This window comes from Panthera onca, chromosome C1 (assembly GCF_046562875.1).
Source record: "Panthera onca isolate mPanOnc1 chromosome C1, mPanOnc1 haplotype 2, whole genome shotgun sequence".
NCBI lineage: Eukaryota > Metazoa > Chordata > Mammalia > Carnivora > Felidae > Panthera > Panthera onca.
Window position 1 is genome coordinate 171,702,741 of NC_138346.1, and position 20,903 is coordinate 171,723,643.

A 20,903-nucleotide genomic window follows, 5' to 3' on the forward strand; every position below is an offset into this window, starting at 1 on the left:
ACTGGAGAAGATTTCAGGGCTTCCATATTTCTTCCTCTAAACAAACAGGAGGGTCATAACCAACTCTGACAAATTACTAATGACACATAGGCTACCAAAACACCTATGTCTGAGGTAGACGTCTCTGAATGCAGGCTCTTGGCCCTGACTGCACACCAGGAATCACCAGGAGAGCTTTCAAAAACACTAATACTTAATCCCATCCCAGGTGATGTTAAAAGGCCAGCAAATGCTGAGAACCACAACCCAAAAGCAACGGAACTGAGGGTTAACCAGGACACAGAATAAGTTCATTTAGAATTCTTCCGGGGCGCCTGGGTGGCTCAGCCTGTTGAGCATCTGGCTTCGGCTCAGGTCATGATCTCACAGTTTGGGAGTTTGAGCCCCTTGTCGGGCTCTGGGCTGACAGCTCAGAGCCTGGAGCCTGCTTAGGTCTCTGTGTCTCCTTCTCTCTCTGCTCCTCCCCCCGCTCATGCTATCTCTCTCTCCTTCAAAAATAAATAAAAACATTAAAAAAAAAAAAAAAGAATTCAGCCAAGGAAGAAAAGGGAGAGAGAACTGTGTATCCAGTAACTTATATGGCAAATCTGATTTTTAAAGCAATACAAACATCTGCTCTAGCCTGCCACCCAACTGCCCCAAAGAGCAAGCATTCAGGAGCCAAGCCAACCTTGAGTTCCAATTTTGGCTCTCCCATGGTAACATGCGACCAGTGTTTCTGAAGCTCTTTATCCTTGTCTGTAAAACTAGGTAACACCTACCTTGCAGAGTTGTCTTCAAATAGGTATATAAGGTGCTTAGCACACAGTGCTTAATAAATGTTTCAACCTTCTGAAATGTCTCTCCACTTGGCAGCTGTAGGCACCAAACAATTCATTAGGTATGTTTGAGTCATCATTCTGTCCAAAAACTACAAGCTTCTGTCCTCTAGCATTTTCCCTTTAGATGATCTTGATCCATAAGATTATGTGTAGAATATTTACATTCATAACCTAATTCTTACATATTTATAGGACAGTTCACTTAAAACCACTCTTGACTAAGTGGAAATTTCTCTTAAATATAGAACACCTACTTTTGAGCACCTATTATGCACCAGGTATGGTGCCAACCCTTCTGTACACACACAATCCAATTTAATTTCATTGAATTCTTATAAAGCCTGTTCAGGAAAAGAATTATCTCATTTTATAGATGATGAAATTGGGTTTCACAGAGTGAAGTAAACTTGTACATACACACACGTGTACACATACGCACACATACACACGCACACAGAGCTAATGAGGGAACTTGTAAGAATTTGGACCCAGGTGTGTCAAAACTCCAAAGTCAGACCATAACTGCCTCTCCACTGTACAAAACAGTTCATATATAAAGTGCATATGAATAATTTATATACAAAGTATTCATAAAATACCTTGTGCATGTGCATCCATGCCAAACTTCAAAGTATTTTTGTTATATTTTTTTCACATAGAACAGCATCATAAAATTAATTTTTAAATCAATGTGGAAATTCATCTAGCTTCTGTGTTTAGCAATTGGTGTTAATTTACCTCTCATAAGTGTTAGAAAGGCACTACAGCACCTCCCACCCCAGCTCTTTCATACTATTCAAGCTTTTTATTAGCCCTAATGTTGATTGCCTTCCCAGGGCATCTACTGGTTTTCGTATAATTTGTCTAATTAAATTTAAAGAAGAGATGTTTCAGGGAGCACCATTTCATCATTTCCTATTATACTACATTCTTTGGGCTTTAATGAGCACCTAAACCCCATCTTAACTCAGCCTTAGTTTCAGCACAGATGAACTGTGCTTGTTAAGACAGTCTTCAGTTGTCAGGAAAAATAGCTTTATTAAGGTCATGGAATGCGGAGAGTTTGATTAAAGCTAATCAAGGAAGAAAGCCACGCTGCAGCACTGTGAATCAAGTCTCAGTACAACATGTTTAACATAACTTAACCTAGCCTATCTGGTAAAAGCAGACATAAATAAGATCAGGTTTCCAAAAAGAATGCATGAACAAATGCAGGCATATTACACGGTATAATATATCTTCTGCATTGAACTTGAACAACTCTTTGAATAAGCAGTATATATTTTAAACCACATGGATACAAGTGACAGTGGAGGGTTGTCAATAGTCCCTTATCATTTAAAAGTGGGGGAGAGGAGAATTACTTATGTTCTTTCAGATGTAAAATGTGTGATCTGTGGGTGTGTCTGTCCAGTGATGGCACATAGATACCTATGTCTCATTATTCTGTTAAGTTAGGCTTCCAGCTCAGTAAATCTGAGTGACACCTACTAGCAAAATGCAATGCTAAGGCATTCAACACTAACAATATTTTGGAAAGCTCTTCTAAGTGGGGTGATTAGTATTGTTTTAGTTTTAAGAAAATTAACAGTTGTGTATGGGGAAGGGATAGTTGGAATGTGGAAATCTAAAGACCTAGGGCTGTAGTCTAGACTCTAAAGTAACTGGTTGCCATGACGTTCCAAAAGATTCCTGGCCTGGGCTATCCGGGCCTCAGTTCTCCTAAGATCCAAATGAATGTACTTACACTAAATGGTCTCCTAAAGTCTTAAAAAGTTCTATGATGCAATGGAAGTCTACCTCCAAATGTAACTTCTATGATGCTATTAAAGCTTACTTCGAACTTCAATCCATTTCTTCCTAATTTAAGACAATATGTTAATATGAAGGGCCATCCAAATTTGTTACTCGATATTTAAATTTAAGAATAAGAATCCTGGGTGGCCTGGGTGGCTCAGTCGGTTGGGCATCCGACTTCAACTCAGGTCACGATCTCTCATGTTCGTGAGTTCGAGTCCTGCATTGGGCTCTGTGCTGACAGCTCAGAGCCTGGAGCCTGCTTAAGATTCTGCGTCTCCCTCTCTCTCTGCCCCTCACCTGCTTGTGCTCTGTCTCTCTCTCTCTCTCTCAAAAGTAAATAAACAACAATAAATAAATAAACAAACAAACATTAAAAATTAAAAAAGAAAAAGAATAAGAATCCTAATTCAAAAAATAACTGTGGAGAATGAATGAGTATAAAGCCTTGAACAACTGTCCTAAAGATCATGATCTCTGACCATGATCTCTTTTCTCCTTGTTAATATCTTTCTACTTGTTACTTTCTATCCTTTTCCCTTCCAGATATGCAGCTTCAGGACATACTATTATTAACGAACGCACACATTTTTTTAAAAAATCTTTACAGATAATCCCATGACACTGATTTTAGGTCGACTCTAGGTTAAATTCATGATTATTCATCTATAGTATTAATGACTAATAAATACTTTAATTTGCTCATCAAAGAATCTTGAAGTGGTCATATCTAGGAGACCCCAGGTCATACCTAACATCTTGTATGGCTGAAACAGGTAAGACAGTCCACGAGATACACGCACTGGAGAGTTTGGAGTTCCACACAGTGAAATGGTCATGAGAAACAGCAGACCTCGCCTTCTACAACAGCCTGACTCACCACCTTTTTCTGATTTACTAGAGGTAATGGAATACAGAGGCTTAGGAAGAGCAGAGGAGAGCTATGCATAATGGGATTTAAATAATCTGATTTTCCTAAGAAAAGAAATTGAGAAGCAAAGAGATAAAGGATTTTCTGTACATACACACACATATGCACACTCATTTAAAGCACCCTGCAGTTTCCAAAGAGCTTTTATACCCCTTAGGTATCATTTAATCATTATTTTAAAAACAAAACAAAACATGAAGGCAAAGGTTCCAGTTTTTAAGCCACAGAGGAGCAAAGAAATTAAATGACTTAGGCAGCTCCTCATACTTTGTTAACGGCAGTGCTGGAAGTACACTCCAGGTCTTCCGAATTCCAATCTAATGCCATCCTGCTATATGGTGCTGCCTATTTATTTATTTTCATATTTGTTTAACTCAACAAATATTTATTGAGTGGCGGTCACACGTCAGGCACTGTTCTAGGTACCAGGAAAACAACAGGGAGCAAGCTCAATAAGCTCTTTTCCCTCCTAAAACATTCTAGTGTGCACATGCGTGTATTTACAATACATATAGTTTAATACATATGGCTTCTCATACACTTTTCTGTACCAGCCACTTTATGAGACTCATTAAAAATTAAGATCACATATAAATATTTATTATTTTTTAAGAACTGCACTCATTAGGTCAACACAGAACAAATAAACCCCAGCTACTCCTGCCTCCCTTCCTTCTTCGTTCCTCCACACAACTAGCCTTTTAAAACAATCTAAGCAAATAGCAAAGTAACATCTATTCGAGTTACACATTTGTTCACATGCTGAGAAGGAAAAAAAATGACTATAAAAGTCTTTAGAAAAAGGAGAGGTTCAAAATTATGGAGAGAGCTTTTTTTAAGGATCATTTTAAGCACACATACAGGATCTTAAAGAATGCACATGGACATCTTGTTTGGAAAAAGTTTGTTCTTTTTTCTTTCTTCTTTTTAATCTACACAAAGCACAGTCTTAAAAAGCCTGGGGGGTGGGGGGGGGTGGGGGGGTGTCTGCTCCCCATCTCTAGTTCTGTTGCTGAATGAAAGATCGACAGGAAATTAACACAGTGGTAGGGAGTTTCTGGCCAAGAGTGAACTCTGAAACAAAAGACCCACTATTGTGTAAGAAAATCTGACATCTATACCCTCAGCCATGTTTAAAACTTTAGTAATCCTTTAGTGTGATCTATGATTTGTTGCAAGTTTTTAACATATATATCTGGCGTGTTGTATTACTCCTCATCTTCCAACTCCTCCTGAAAAAAAAGAAAGATTTTTACTTTCTTTGTTCCCTCCGTCCCTCCTTGTTTGTCTTTTTTAGCCAGCAGCAGAGCAAATGAATTCAACTAGCTTCCTTCCTTTACCATCCATGTCAAAAGCACACTACCTTCAAGGTTTACAGGATTTCCATTGCTACCAAGTTACCTGAGATTATAACAGTAACGTTTTATTTTGAGCTGATGTTACAGAAAATGCTCATTTCTTGATAAATCTGTCAACCTGAAACTGTGTGATATTTTCCCATTTCTAATACCACAGAAAGAGTACTCAGGCATGATGGTGGGAATCAGTAATCTAAGAAATTAAAATCAAACCACGTGCTGCTCAGGTAGATCCACTGAGCATGATCCATTTATGTGATGAAGTTAAAAGGTGAGATTCTTTTAGTAATGGTAGCGGATTGTCCTTGTTTTACATTCAATGCCAATCTCTCAGAGAACTTTTTAGATGGATTTTCTTGATTCGTTTTGTCAAAAATGTATTAGCAAAGCTGGCCATAGCTTCACTGTATTCCTTTTTTTTTTTAATGTTTATTTATTTTTGAGAGAGAGAGCAAGCGCCAATGGGGGAGGGGAAGCAAGAGAGGGAGACACAGAATCCGAAGCAGGCTCCAGGCTCCGAGCTGTCAGCACAGCGCCCGACGCGGGGCTCGAACTCACGGACCGTGAGATCATGACCTGAACCGAAGTCAGACACTTAAGCAACTGAGCCACCCACGTGCCCTTTCACTGTATTCATTAAAAGCAAACTGGGCTTACATCATTTCTATCAATTACAATCAATGTTAGCTTACCCATATTTAATTGTAGAGAAATGTATAAAACTGTGACCTACCAACACAAAATCATGCTCCTCTGCTATTTAAATAGGTGCTGGTAAAGCTAGAAGTAGGAACAAGTCACCAAAGTATCAGCTGTAGAAGTTTTCTGGGCACATTCCAAAAGTCTACATCTGCTTGGCAACAACTCAGAAAAGAGATACGGTTACTCTTTTTACAGTAACATAGCTTTCCCAGGCTTCAATGTATAAAAAACAGCTTGCTCTGTATCAGAAGAAAATCCAACCAGATTTGTAAAAATCACATACTCACTATTCTACCCCATCAACTTAAACTTTACTGCCATACATAGAACCAAAATCATCAATGACATGGTTATCATATATTGTCCTGTTCGTGTGGTCTAAGAGTCCAAGTGGGATTTTTTTTTTCCTTTTCTTTTTGCAACATAAACACTTAAGCATTTAGTGATAAAATATTAAAAGCGTGAGGCTCCAGATCCAGTGAGTACAAGTTGCTGATATAGCACCAGGCACCAAAGAAAGGTGTCAAGTATGTTAAAATATGGCTCTAGCTTAGACATTATGGGCCCTATTCTTTCCCTAATATGCTTGCCTTGTTCCTACTGTCCACAGCTAAATGCGCACATCAGCACTAAAATGCATCCCCTTAAAATCTAGAGAGGAAATTCAACACATCTATGTCAATGAACAAAGTAATTGTCACATTTGTTCACCACAAACAACAGATCTAGACACTGTTTTTAATTATAACATTAATTGATCTTTTGTCACCACTAATTAGAGCAATAACATCACATTTAGTTACTTTACTAGCAGGAGTCAACTTTGAGTTGCTGGATAATGCATCAGTCGGGAAGAGGGTGAAGCAGGCAGAAAAAAAAAGAATTTAGGGAAAAAAAAGTTTTATTATTTTTAAAGAAGAAATGTTTATCACATTGGGTGCGTTTTTATATTTTAATCTTATGTCTTGTGAAAACTTCATTTGGTCTCTTTGCAAATAGAGTTCATACTATCATAGAAAATGTTCCCTCATCGTTGGGAAATTACAGACAAGGAAGAATAGGTTGACGATCAGAAAAGCTACCTTTGTGCCTTGAAAAAGACAAGTCACATGAACCTGTCATAGCCCTAGTCTGTGAGAAATGTAAGGGACTTTAATGGGTGTTTTAGTAGAACCACTTAAAATTAAGTGATGAATTGGAATGGGAAAAGTTATTCCAATAAAAGCAAACAAATTAACTAACCTGACCTTGGTCCACATAAAAGATTCATTTTCTTAATGGAAACAAACTCTTTGAGTCTAGCTCAGGTTTAACCACTGAAGTGTACGTGGAACCTAAATTAAGCTATAGAAATGTATGCCTCCAGAAACTCAGGTGCACATGCACAAGTAGGTAAGAGTTCTTATAGCTGTGGGATATGCCGCTGGCATGGTCTAGTATGACCCACTTCTACAATGATTACCACATGAGTCAGAAACCTGTTAAGACCCAATTAACAAAAATGTTATGCATCACTGATGCATGTTTTGTCCAGAGCTTAATTCCACTGTTTTCCTAAGTAAATTCTGTCTTTTCTATTCATTAACTTTCTCTTCCCTTGGGTACAAGTAGCAGCTTCTCCCATTTTGTTTAAAAAGGTTACAGAAGATCTGAAAGTTACAGGGCAACGGGCACGTCTTTGTGTCCATTACTCAAAAAGAGTAAGACAACACTGTCTTCATCACACACTTGGCATCTCTGATGTCGTAGAAACCAGGAATTTTTATTTCACCAGCAGTCTGAAAGACAGCATCAACGTAGCCCAAGCAAACTGGAACGGGATTGGTCTTTCCTCTTCTTCCTACCTCAATGACCAAAACTGTTTTAATAAAAAGTAGAAGTAATTACCAAAGAAGTCATTCTGGGAGCATAAGAAAAGCTTAAAGTCTAAGCTAGTGAGACAAGACAATCGTGTTTGAAGCAATCAAAGACACTGACTTTGACTTTTTGAGGAGACGAGTCAAGGAAAGTTCATCATAACAATTCGAGAACCATTGCACTGGGTCAATTCCCTTGTCCATCAAGCCAAGATTCTAACTTGAACGGGGGCTCCTCTAAGAGATAGTTTGAAGGAAGTTATGGCTGCACTCTGAATTTTTCTCAAAATTCCTAGCTTTATTAGAAATCTTTAACATATTCAATATTTTGAAACTCCCCTTGGAAAATAGCCCTAATGGAAATACAGCAAAGAACTAGTCACTTCAGATAAGAAAATATGACTGCTTTTCTTTCCATAGATATATTTCACTTGCAAAGAAACTGTCCTTTAAAATCAAGTTGTGTGATGGGGCACCTGGGTGGTTCAGTCAGTTAAGCATCTGACTCTTGGTATCAGCTCAGGTCATGGTCCCAGGCTTGTGGGATTGAGCCCCACAGTGAGCTCCACATCAGACTCCATGCTGAGCATGGAACCTGTTTAAGATTCTCTCTCTGCCTCTGGCCTTCTCTGCCTTTTGCACGTTCTCCCTCTAAAAAAAAAATTAATTAAATTTAAATTTAAAACATAGAAATCAAATTGTGTGGATTTATGCTTGATCTGTAAAACAATGGCAGATATGCATACAATAAACTAATCCTGGGGCAACTGGGCTACTTCATATGGTCTAAAAATGACCTTTACTTAATCTTATACTTTTAACATTTGGAAGATTTAAAAAAAAAAAAAAAGCATGAGGTAGGCACCACCATTTGTTGGAAAACATACTATTATACTGAATGTGTGACCTTTGGAAGGTCACTTCACTATCAGAACTTGAGTTTCCTTATCTGTAAAGTATAGGACACTGTATCAACTAACCTCCCTCAGGTTTCAATTCCTAAAATGCTCTTTTTATGTATGTAAAATCATCAGTTTCCATTTCACGCAGGCCAGTGCCCCTCTTCAATAACAACACACGAAGGAGTATGTTAATAAACACTTTTCCTCAGGCTACATGTTTTTTATTTCATACATAATAAAACTCAGCATTATTAACTGGGCTCTTCACATCTCATTATGGTCCATTATTCTTCCTCTTCATTATTTATTAAATTAGTTAGGTGTTCAGTACAATTGTATTATTACACCATTCACCCAAAATAACAGCACATGAAATAAGGCTAACTAAAATAAACAGCCCAATCCTAGAACATGGGCAGTTTCATCTGAACCATTCCATTCAATTCATAAACTTCAAGGGTCTGGTATTTGCCAGTGGCTTAGAGCGAGAGGGTCAAGGACTTGCAAAGGCCCCTGCTCTTGAGGAGCTCCCAGTCCACTGAGAAAGCCAACTCCTATTCTACTATCGGTAAGTGCTGGGTGTATACAGGAGATGCATCAGTATTCCACACATTTTCAAAGGTCCCTGAAGAGTAAAAGGTAAGGTTTTGGTGAATAACACTTGGGCTTATAATTTTAAACAAAGAATAATGGAGGAAGTTTTCTACTTTGAAGAGTTACTAATTTTTCACGGTAAGAAGTTCCCTTAAAAATGTGGCAATCTCCATTAACTCTCTTCCCAGAAAAATTCGCAGGTAGTCTAAATTCTGCTTTCAATTTCAGGAACTAATACACAGACCATGAGTTAACCTAGCCTTTTTGTCCCGTTCACTATTAATTAATGGCTTATGCATGGCTTGAATGATGGCATAGTAACAATTGTTGATGAATCAGACAGGGTGAGATGAAACTAAGATATCTTCTAATGCTCATGATCTTTGAGTCTAGACCTCTAAAGATTCAAAAAGAGTTCCATATGTTGGAAGGTGAACTAGAATCAACAAAAGGACATTTGTGTGTGTGTGTGTGTGTGTCTGTTGTCAAAAAAACCAACTAAGTATGAGATGGCAGAAACCATATGGGCAGCAGTCGTTGTTAACATACCTTCATGACAAAAGAGAACTCCATCAACTCTGTGTCGTTCCTGAGGTGGAATCGGGACCAAGGAGAGATGTTAATGAGAGACAGATTTCAGCAAAATAAAAGAAAGCATTTCAAACAACGTATATTACTAAGACAGAAGAGAGTGCCTCGTGAGGAAGGAGCTCTCCTCCAACCTGAGTGTAGTACAAGAAGATGGAACGAGGCTCTAATTTCAGTTTTGCCTTAATCTAGACACAGGAGCTGAGGCAAGCTTCCCTACTCGTAAATAACTTAGTTCCCTCACCTGTAATCTGGAGGTTATAAACCCACACGTAAGTCAAATGAGACGGTGAGAAAGTGTGCACCCCAGTATCTTGCAGATATTAGGTATTCAACAGAAGTTCCTGCCAACCTTCGTCCCTACTCCCCCAGTCCCTCAGTTTTTTTCTGGAAGTATTTAAGTAAAGGCTGTTGGGGATAACACCTAGGAGGTTCCTACAGAGGAAGGCGGTTAGACATGATGGCCTTTAATATCCTTTTAAGTTTAGGGTTTGGTTAGCAAAACTATTCTTAGGTGATAGCTCTTCTACGTTATGCATACAAAGTTGGAATGATTTACTTCCATCCACCTCCCTTCCTTAAGCAGCCACCTAAAAATCAGAATGAATGCTCTTATTTTTCTTCTTAGGTATTATATGCTTGCTAGTTCATTCCACTTTATTTCAAAGAATTTTCCATAAGCTCTTAAATGTTTCCATATGACACCATATTCGGCAGGTAACCTGAGTTCATACCATTCCCTAAACACGAGTCCCTATAAAACGTTCCAGAATCTCTTTGTGTGCTCTGAATAGAATTTGTTAGGCTGCCAAATCATTCGGTCTTCTCTAGATAGCCTTGTCGTTCCTAACTTGGTTATCGAATTCTTTTATCAGCATATTTTAATCAAAGCCTTTCAAAACAGTCTGAGGGTTAGGAAATACCATAAGGTCTAAATGAAAAAGGCAAGAGGGCAAAATATAACTACCGATGGGGACAAAAGCAAAGGGCTACTCTGACTTTGCTTTAGGATACAACAGCGGAAGCTACTGTCATCTTAGGAGGAAAAAAATGCCAGCTCAAATGTCACATGTGAATAAATTATTGGCCGTTTGTAAACAACAACAAAAAGAAGGTATTCTGGTCTTATTCCCAGCCCATGAGTTTACACAAGAGCCTGAGTTAAAATAATTTTAAAAGGGGGGAAATCTCTCTTTTGTCAAGAAATCATCATCCACCACTCAAGCGTTTTAAAAATAAAATGAAAAATTAAAAAAGGAATTAAAGTCCCAGGCTCCATGCCTCCTAAGGCAGCAGAGATTCACTCCTCTTGTGGTGAGAAGCAGGGATGGTGGGAGCAATCCAGAGTCACAGCTGCTTTGGAAGCCGCCGGGCTCTCCTGTCATTTCAGAAGCCTTGCTGCACGCAGACACATTTGAACATGGCCACCTGGATTCCCTCCTCTCATGGCGGGAGGCCAGGTTACAGTGGTTCCATCCACTGCTGCTCCCGAGAAGGAAGAAGGAAGGCCTCTACACAGTGTTTGCCACCCTAGATGCGGGCTGATTTTTCAAACAGGGCAATAATTATAAAGAGAAATACTGGCGGCCTCCTCCCATCCAGCCCGTTTTATAACTAAAGGAAATCATTGTTTCTTTCATTATTATTTTCTTTCGAGCATGACAATAAACACTCTTCAGCGAATAACTCATCAGTGGAAAGCTATTCAAAGAATTTTACATTGATAACACTGCAAATGTGGAACTGGAAAGAACTTTGTTGATAATTTGTTCTGAACCTCTCACTATTCGCATACCTGGAATGTCTGCTCCTCTGCTGGTCAAAATAGAAAATCCTTATAAGAGATTTGTAATACAAATCTTCCTGTCTATTCCAGACAGAATGTTTCCTTCCTTTGTGAGCCAGTGTCTCCTATATAACACTCACTACATTATTCAGTTGTAATGTCTGTCTCCATTGCAAGACCTTAAGCCTCTTGAGAGTAGGGCTCAGTCTTATTCAGCCATGGATCCATAATGCCTAGCAGAATGGTTGGGTCCGAGAAAATTCTCACGGCACCTCAAGAAGTGGTTGCTGAATTAACTTGGACCAAAGGACACTGAAGGTCAAGAAGCTAAAATGACTGGCCAAAGATCACATGGCTAGAACAAGAACCCAATCCCCAGCAGTGTTCTCAATTCTTCCACATGGACTCGCCCATGCAAAACGAGAAGATATTAATGGCTATAATTTTATTGTCCCTCAAAACCCAATTATTCTTCCTTCAGCAACTTTTCCTCCAATAAGGTCCTCAGATTGAAGAAAAAGGATTCTGTTTTGCCTCATATTAAACAATTTGATAAAAAGCTAGTAAACAGAGAGGTTTTACACATGCAAATCTGCCCTTGCACCCAATTTCAATTCTCTTATTCTCCTGATCTATATTCCTGCTCTCCAGATGGACCATCAGCTTTATACCAATGCCAGCAACAGCTTGTGTATTGTTTGTTTAAAACAAAGATGATGGATTAAATATCATATGCAATGTGAGGAAAGAGGTTAAGGCTAATATTCCTGTTCTGAAATATATCATAAACCCAGTCCATGTAGCTTTTTTCCCCCAGTGGATTCGTATAAATAAAGATTTAATTTTATTTTTCAGACTCATAGGAGGAAGCATGCATTCATCTAGAATATGGAGCCTTTCCATCGCTCCAGATTTATTCTCGTTCTAAGGCATCATTACCCTCCAAATTATACAGACTTATGTCATTTCATTGAAACACTCATTCACCCATCACATGCCCAGATCCAACAGTAACACTTTTGTTTTAAAATTATGCCAAAATGAGCAAACTTGAAATTCTTTCACCTATATTTGAGTGCTCTGCAAAATGTCTTTAATCATCTCAAATAAATTCCAACCAAAAAAACCTACAATTTCAATGTGAAATACATAAACCAAAGAAATCACAGCAGAGGTCTCTTTTTGTACCCTATGCGTTATTATATGAAGCTGCCTAAAAAGTACTTGCCAGTAGGGTGGACTATGTATCAAAACCAGCCCTACTGTGTAGGTTTCCTGCCATGATTATGGATTCTGCTTGGCATATTTATATGTCATCTCCATTAGGAAAATGATGGGGGTGGGGGGAATGGGGGGAAGGACACTTCTAGCTTTTAGAAGCCAAGATGGAAGAACAGTGCAAAATGCAAAGATAATTCCATTAAGGGATTCTGATGATAGGATATCATTTAAGTAGATTATCATCAACAAAAGAATACTGATTAGGGTCTAGAAGTCCCATGCGGAGTATCTCTAGAAGAAGAAACTAAAGGTAGAACTCTCTCTCCGTTTCCTTATGGCTACAAGGATGTGCGTATAGAGTAGAAACAAGGAGCCCATCTGGAAGGGTTGCAAACATACAGTCTAATCCTTGACACAATCCAGGTATCAGCTTCTTGACCACAAGTTCTATTACTCTGCCATTTCTATCAACTAGTCAGGTTGAAACTTTATTTAAGGCTGGAATTTGGCCCTCCCCAGTTGCACCATGAAGAGAAAATATTTAAAGAAAGGTGTTTTGCAACTCCTATGTTTGGAATGAGTGATAAAATCTGTAGTGCTACCAATGCTTTCTAGATGCCAGTTCAATGATATCCATTTTATACATCAGGACAAAACAGCAGCAAGACTATATGTCTAAAGAGATACTCCACAACCCTGTATAAACTCTGGGATACATGTGAGTTAGTCTAAAACTTTAAAAAATGACCCTTATGGCAACTTGACTGTGAAAAGCATGACTAATCCAGTCTTACTGCACTATAACTTTTTCCCCATTGTTTAATACTGGATTGCCATTTTCTCTTGTATGTTTGCACGTGTGAGAGCATTAATAGACAAACAGGAATATACAAGCATCCAGACAAATAAAAAGATACTATAATACAGAATATGTTCCCACTGGTAATATAAAAAAAACAGCCACAAATATACCATGGGTAAATAAGCAGACACATTAGTAAATTTAACTTTCAAATATGGAAAAATGCCATTCACAATCACAGAATATTTTTTTTTTCTAGGATCTTGAAGCTAAAATTTCGGTTAAATGAAACCTAAGGTCCCTTACAGCTATAACATTCTATGATTCTTTGAGTGTATTTTTATTTATTTGTTCCCTTGAATTTTTTCTTGTCAGGGAAGGTGGCTCTAGCCTCCCTTTAGAATATCTTTCCACCTACACATCTTCCTACTGCAATAACACAAGTTAAGCTGAACGCACAGTTATGTAACTTTAAGATCAAAAGAAAATGGAAAAGAGAGTTCTACCCCATACCCCCATGATATCACCACCAAGGCCCAGCTAATGAACACTTAATTTTGCCAATATACTAAAGGCTGCATCGAAATACTTCCCAATAGGTTGGGAGAAAAATTCTCCTGGATTCTTTGGATTTATTGTGGGGGGAGGGAGGGCAGCGGGAATCACACCAGTGGAAGTTACCTGAATGATGGTATCTGCTATTAAAATTTCCTTCACAATCCTCTTTAAGGACAGCAGAAAGGGTCTTTCATTTGTACACATCTACTTACCGAGTGCAAATTCTTTGCCTCATAAAGTGAACTTTATTTGTGCTTAATGTATATTCACCATTTCCTGCTAATGAGGTAAAAACTGATTCCAGATGAGAAGAAAAATGTCTTAGTTTTCACTGAAAATTAATTCCAGGACAAAAACTTTTAAGAAAGTTAAAAAAAAAAAATAGCTATAACTCTGTAAATCAATTTCTGGTTTTTGCGCATGTATTTTACTCCCTAGAATTTTTTTTTTTTTTTTTTGGAAGAGAGTCAGTTTATGATAACACAGTATACTTTTACATTCTGAGCATAAGGTTGCTAATTTCCATCCAGAATCCGAAGAGAGCCTATGTTTTCTTGCCCAAAAGAGAACACTTTTTTTAAAAGAGCAATATAATAGGGGCATAGACTATCACCTGAAAACATGAGCGTTCAAAAACCCCTGGAGAAAACAGAGTTAAAGATGATCATCTAATCAACCTTAACTCACACTACAATATTAGCTTATTGCATCATCGGCAGAACACAAGTCACACGCTGTACTCAGTCCACTCCATTGAGTAACAGACAATGCAATGCTTTAAATTTGATTTCCTAATGTCCAGGAGGTCAACCTAAGACCTCACAATTTGTTAATATATTTACTGTAAATGTATTTGAGATTTAAAAAAAAAAAACAAAACAGGAGCTGGCATTATGGCTAATAGATGGCACGAATTAGCCATCATAAAATGCAAAGCATTGCCATGTTCAAGTTAAATCCGATTTGGGCAGTTACCAACCGTAAAAGCATCTTCTGTCCTGAACTTCTTTTGACTATTTTGACTATTTTGACTATTCTGAACTTCTTTTGAACTATTTTGACTATTATTTCCCAATATTTTCATTTTTCCTTAAATTTAGAACCAGCTACAGTATTTAAAGAGTAGTTTGTGTGAGCATTTTGTAACGAACATAATTGTCAAATCACTACATCAGAAGGTACTATAGTATTGTATGTCAACTATACTTCAATTTAAAAATAAATAAGTAAATAAAATAAAAATGTCTGTGGTTCAAAAAAGGGGGAGGAGGAATTGTGGGAGAGCCACTTTTCCGCTTGAAATGGGCTTGAACTGCAGGTTGTTAACTTCAAACACCGGAACTGGAGAGGGCCTAGTATGTGTTACCCTGATCACTTTTAAAGACATTTTCAATAATATCCTTTGAGATGGGACCAGAAATGACTTTATTACTTTCCCAAATACTTCACTTAAAAGTGTATCACTCTTTTGATAGCAGCTCTGTGTTACTGAAAACATCAGTGTCATGGCAGACATAAAATGAGTGGACATAAGAATAAGACCATTAAAAACGACCAGAGTTTGCCTGGAATGCCCAACCCTGTGTAGCAACAAACGTTGATTTTGATTCTAACAATATTTCCAAACAATCCTTAAATCTGGCAGACAGAAAGAATACTAATCACCTAGATAAATGTGTTTCTTCTACATTCTGGAGAAGCGCCATAAGAATATATCAAGTTTAGTAAGCTTATGTGAGTAGAGCACTGTCCCACTTGGCATTACTCATTGAATTTCACATTATTTTATTAGGATTTGGTACAAACACTATGTAAAACTCTACAATTAAGTTAATTCAATCTTGTCATCTCACATAATTACAAATATTACAGAGCCCAGACCAAACCTACAGCCATGTGTACACCACATAAATTTAGTAGGTCCAAGAAATCTAGTTTGACCTATATAAACCAAAAAATATAAATGGGTAAAGGAAATTCCTTTTCCTTGCCCTTGATCCAAATAGGCTATCTATACAGATCAGGTTCCCCCTGAGATGTGCATTTACCCACAAAGGGAATCAACTACCAAACTTCTAAATATGCAAACTTTCTCCTTCCACTATTTGTTTGTAAAACAATATCAAAGTTAAAAAAAAAAAAAAAACAATAATATCAAAGTTGATAAGGTCACAGATCAGATGGGCTGAGGCAAAGCTGTTAAAATTGAAGAGCATTAAGCATAAGTATCTATTCACCAGATATAAATCTGCTATTTGATTAATAATTTTTCATTAACAATTTACCTACTCTCACACATTTCTTCCCCCAAAATGAAGCAAGCAAACATTTTGAGGCATATATATTTCCACAATAAAGATTTTCACTTATAATAAATGAGTCAAACTTTCAAACCTAAGGACTGAATTTTTTTTTAACTTTCCTGAGTTTTAGTCTGAACAGATGCAAAAATTTAGCAAGAAATATCACTAGAGTTATTTCAGCCATACAAATTATTTAATGAGTACCCATGCAATCTATGCCAAATAAAAATGAATAACACAGTGTAATGCCAACTTCTCTGATTAATGCATCCTTAGCTTACATTTCCATACAGTTTCTCTTAATTAAGAACAAACAGAAATTTCCTCTCAACTGAACACTTTAGGTTCAAATTTACTTTCTAGAGCTATTTCTAAAAGTGTACATCATTTTGTTTTGCTGAGTAACTGAATCACCTCATGTGATAAAGCATTAATTATGTGGACCTGGTAACGAGGAGCACTTACTGGGCACAAGAACAGAGGCTGAGGAGCTTACTAGTGAGATGGACTTTGGGAGTTGGGTAAGCAAGATTTTGTGTTACTAGGGAGGAAAATACCTAAATAGCAAAAATCATCACCAAATTACTTGCATAAATATTTGAAATTTCATGGGAAAAGATCATCCAGTAAAAAGGGTTTAGGTAATTATGTCTTTCAACTCAAGATCACAATTTATCTGAAAATGAGCCTGAATAATTTTCTGCTTATATTATAGGAAGAAAATACCTATAGTATCTTTCATATGCTATACACTTTCTCAGAGAGTCCTGAAATTTCCTCTAGATCAAAGTGTTTGGATGCCTATAGAAATTATTTCTTCCACTAGTCTTTGGCGTTCACGCTCTGGTGCCTGAATCACGTGATAGTCTACCAGCATAGTCTGGAGTCAAACGCTACCTTCACCCCCACTGACTTGCTATGTGATCTTGTGGTAAGATCTTGTGTTTCCTCCCTGGAGGAACTCAGTTATCTCTCTTTAGACCAGTCTCTCCAACACACCACCAACCACAACGGCCTTCCTTTCTTCAGTCCCTGCGAGACAGACAGAAAGACACACACACACACACACACACACACACACACACACACACACACACACCCATCTCCCACCAAATTCTTCGCACTTGATCTTGGCCCAACAAGAAAAAGCCTAAAGACTGGGTTCTACTTATATCACAAGATGAAAGGCAATTTGAGATAGGGACTGTGTCAAACGCATTAAACTTAGAACCTTACACACAGTAGGTATTTAATAAATATATTTGAGAGATTTAATACCTAACTGATAAACTGCAGTCTGTCAGGACAATAAATTATTAAAGCAACTATTATTAGTGAAGAATATGATGATCTCTTAAAACATTAAAGTTATGTCCACCAAATAATATTAAGTAAAAGGAAAACACAAAACTATGTAGTGCTGAATCATTACATAACCCCAAACCATGCCTACACATGAATCCATATTGCTTTTCTATGTTCTTAACATTATTACAGACTTGACCACAAAGAATTAGGGTAGAGAAAGACTAGTTACTAAATATAAGACCTTAAACTTTCAGGAGGAAAAAAAAAATAGTATTAGGGAGACCAAGTGAATCCTGTATCATAACCCAGTGATTCATTACAAACATTCTTTTCTCTAGGGCTCGTTCTTCCATCACTATGGAGGGAATTATATCCATAACCTCCATTAACATTAATGGAAGGTAGCCACATTATTTCAGCAGAACTCCGCTAGTGAATCGGGCCTGTAAGAAAAAAGCTTTCATTTATTAAGTTTATAAAGAATTCCTGATATAACACAAATAGCAGTGCCTCTGTTAATTTCCATGATGAGTGCACTCATGCTGGAGAGAGTGAAACAGAACAATTAAACTAATTCTGCTATATCCACAGAAAATATGGTTCATAAAGCTATATGCTTCTAACGCCTTCTAAACCCCTCCACTCTCAACTATAGACTATCCTCTGATACTCGACTGTAATTCCAAAAGGAAATGGTAGTTTTCAAGTATTTCTCATCATTAAAAAAAAAAAAAAAAAAAAAAGGCATGCTTTAAAATGGAATGTTCTAACAAAATACACTCACACATGCAGGGAATAAGAAATTTACAAGCCAACACAAGGTCATTATTTAATTTTTAATTAGGTTTCACCTAACAATGGAAAACTAAGTCTTCCTCCATCCATTTAACAAAATGCTCATTTAGAATACTCCATGGCTTAGAAAGCTTCTGAACAGATGTCTAAAATGAGAATTCAAGACTCAGGAAAATATGAAACTCACTTTACTCTGTTCTCAAGTGATCTGATAAACAAACAGCCTCACCCACTGCAGTCATGGTTGATAATTTATTTCTAGAGTCTGATGACTATATGGCAATTCACTTTGCTGATGAAACATTCTTTATTTGGGTGGGATGCGCACAGATACCAACTTAACGAATGTCATTCCCACAAGATAATAGACCATAGAGAAGACGCATGCCAGGCAGCACTGCATTGAAAAACCACTTTTCACCTATCAGAAGATGCCTTAACAACTGACAGTGTTTATCATATTCAAAAAACTTCATTCCTGCTAGGCAAAGATCCAGAGCCAACTTTGTTTCTTCATTAAGGTCATCGAAACTTTCTAATATCCATGTTTTCTGCATATTTGCAGTTACTAAGAATCCTTACCTTTGCAATTATTTATAGCAGCACTGGGAGGGACAGATATGTACTGTGAAGTTATTTTAATTAACTCAGGGTCTCATTTTCACCATATACAAGACTTTGCTCAAATCCATAAGACAATTCTATCAATAACTGAAGAATTCTTCTCCGACTTTATTCTGGGATCTCTAATTTGGGCCTCACATTTATACCACTGAACTCTGTTATAACTGGGCAGTCCCAGAATGAGAAAAAATCAGCATCAGACCCAAACTCTCTTGGGGGAAAAAGAAGGGGATTCCTCACACTAAAGGAAGGACAACAGATACTCCACAGATCACCCTTGGAGGGAAGGAGGAACAATCCAGCTGCAAGTGAAGAAAGGAAAGGAGCAGAGAGAACAATGCTCTTCACCATCTTTTTATAGGTTTGAAAGTTTCATGCTTTAGTGAAGGGAATGTGAAAATTTATTTATTTTTTAACGTTTATTTATTTTTGAGAGAGAGAGAGAGAAACAGAGTGTGAGCAGGGGAGGGGCAGAGAGAGAGGGGGACCCAGAATCCAAAGCAGTCTCCAGGCTCTGAGCTGTCAGCACAGAGCCCGACACAGGGTTCAAACTCACAGAGCATGAGATCATGACCTGAGCCGAAGTCGGATGCTTATCCACCTGAGCCACCCAGGTGCCCCAGGAATGTGAAATTTTCAATATGCTCTTGAACCAAACTTTAAATATGCCAAGGGATACTATGCCAAAGGTACCAAATGTGGACCTTCTCTCTCTCAGGGGCAAAGGCAACTGGACAAACCCTTTCAACTCTGTCCATGAAGAAGCTGGTGGGTTCCTTACAGGTAGCCTAGCTCAATGGTTGGCACAAGGTAAGCGACGGGTGTTTGCTGAACAAATAAGGGCAGACGTGAAGACATCATATACACTGCATGCTCTGTGCTTCATCTGAGCCATGTGCCATTTACAGAACACATGCCATAAACCCCCATCTGCGTGCTCGGTCCCTTCATTTTCCTGCCAACCTCCAAGACCCTGCTTTGATGTCATCTCCTTCACAGAAGTATTTCTCTTTCTCCACAACTCCACAAATCAATACTCCTCTCTTGAGTCATGTGGGTCCCTTGAATTCTACTATAAAACATACCAGGAGCACCTGGGTGGCTCAGTCAGTTAAGCGTCCGACTTTGGCTCAGGTCATGATCTCGCAGTTTGTGGTTTGAGCCCCGCGTCGGGCTCTGTGCTGACGGCTCAGAGCCTGGAGCCTCTTCAGATTCTGAGTCTTTCTCTCTCTCTCTGTCCCTCCCCCACTCACACTCTCTCTCTCTCTCTCTCTCTGTCTCTCAAAAATAAATAAACATTTTAAAAATTTAAAAAAAAAGAAAAAAGCATACCACCTCACATGTTTTGCCTCTTCTCCTACCAACCGATGAACATCTGGAAGGGAAGGACAGCTTCTTGATTTTATGTTTCTCCATCAACATGCCATGTTACCTTATTTCCAGTAGAGGATTAGTATGTATTCCTTGAATATTGAAAATAAGCACTTCTATCTATGCCAATCTACCTTCCTGTCTGAATACAACACCCAATTTTCTCCTGAATATGTTAAAATACCCAAAATGTGGTATCTGTGGCCAGATCTTTCCTAGTCTCCTGAAGGCACTCTCAGATTACATACTATGAATAAAGTAAACATAGAAAAGTGACAAGTGGGGCACCTGGGTGGCGCAGTCGGTTAAGCGTCCGACTTCAGCCAGGTCACGATCTCGCGGTCCGTGAGTTCGAGCCCCGCATCAGGCTCTGGGCTGATGGCTCGGAGCCTGGAGCCTGTTTCCGATTCTGTGTCTCCCTCTCTCTCTGCCCCTCCCCCGTTCATGCTCTGTCTCTCTCTGTCCCAAAAATAAATAAAAAAACGTTGAAAAAAAAAAAAATTAAAAAAAAAAAAAAAAAAGAAAAGTGACAAGAAGAATGATAAAAGTCACCATGTACACACCATGTCCAACCTTATCAAATATA

General features: G+C 38.1%; 1 protein-coding gene across 26 annotated transcripts in view; it reads right to left on the reverse strand.

Moving 5' to 3' along the window:
• The window catches only part of NFIA (nuclear factor I A), a 370,701-nt gene that overhangs the window by 311,781 nt on the left and 38,017 nt on the right, over positions 1 to 20,903 (reverse strand). For 13 of the 26 annotated variants that reach the window (XR_013557581.2, XR_013557574.2, XR_013557579.2 and 10 more), the window contains exons 3-5: positions 9,511 to 9,550; positions 3,370 to 4,781; positions 762 to 855 (exon numbers count right to left, since the gene is read on the reverse strand). The exons of 9 other annotated variants lie outside the window; for them this stretch is intronic. Coding sequence is in view for 1 of the 17 variants with exons in the window: in XM_078451856.2 (XP_078307982.1) it covers positions 9,534 to 9,550 (17 nt within the window). In the remaining 16 variants the exon portion in view is untranslated. Of the gene's footprint in view, positions 1 to 761; positions 856 to 3,369; positions 4,782 to 7,275; positions 7,468 to 7,941; positions 8,117 to 9,510; positions 9,551 to 20,903 lie in introns of those variants that run through there. 4 more of the 26 variants (XR_013557587.2, XR_013557572.2, XM_078451856.2 and 1 more) reach the window with 4 other exon arrangements.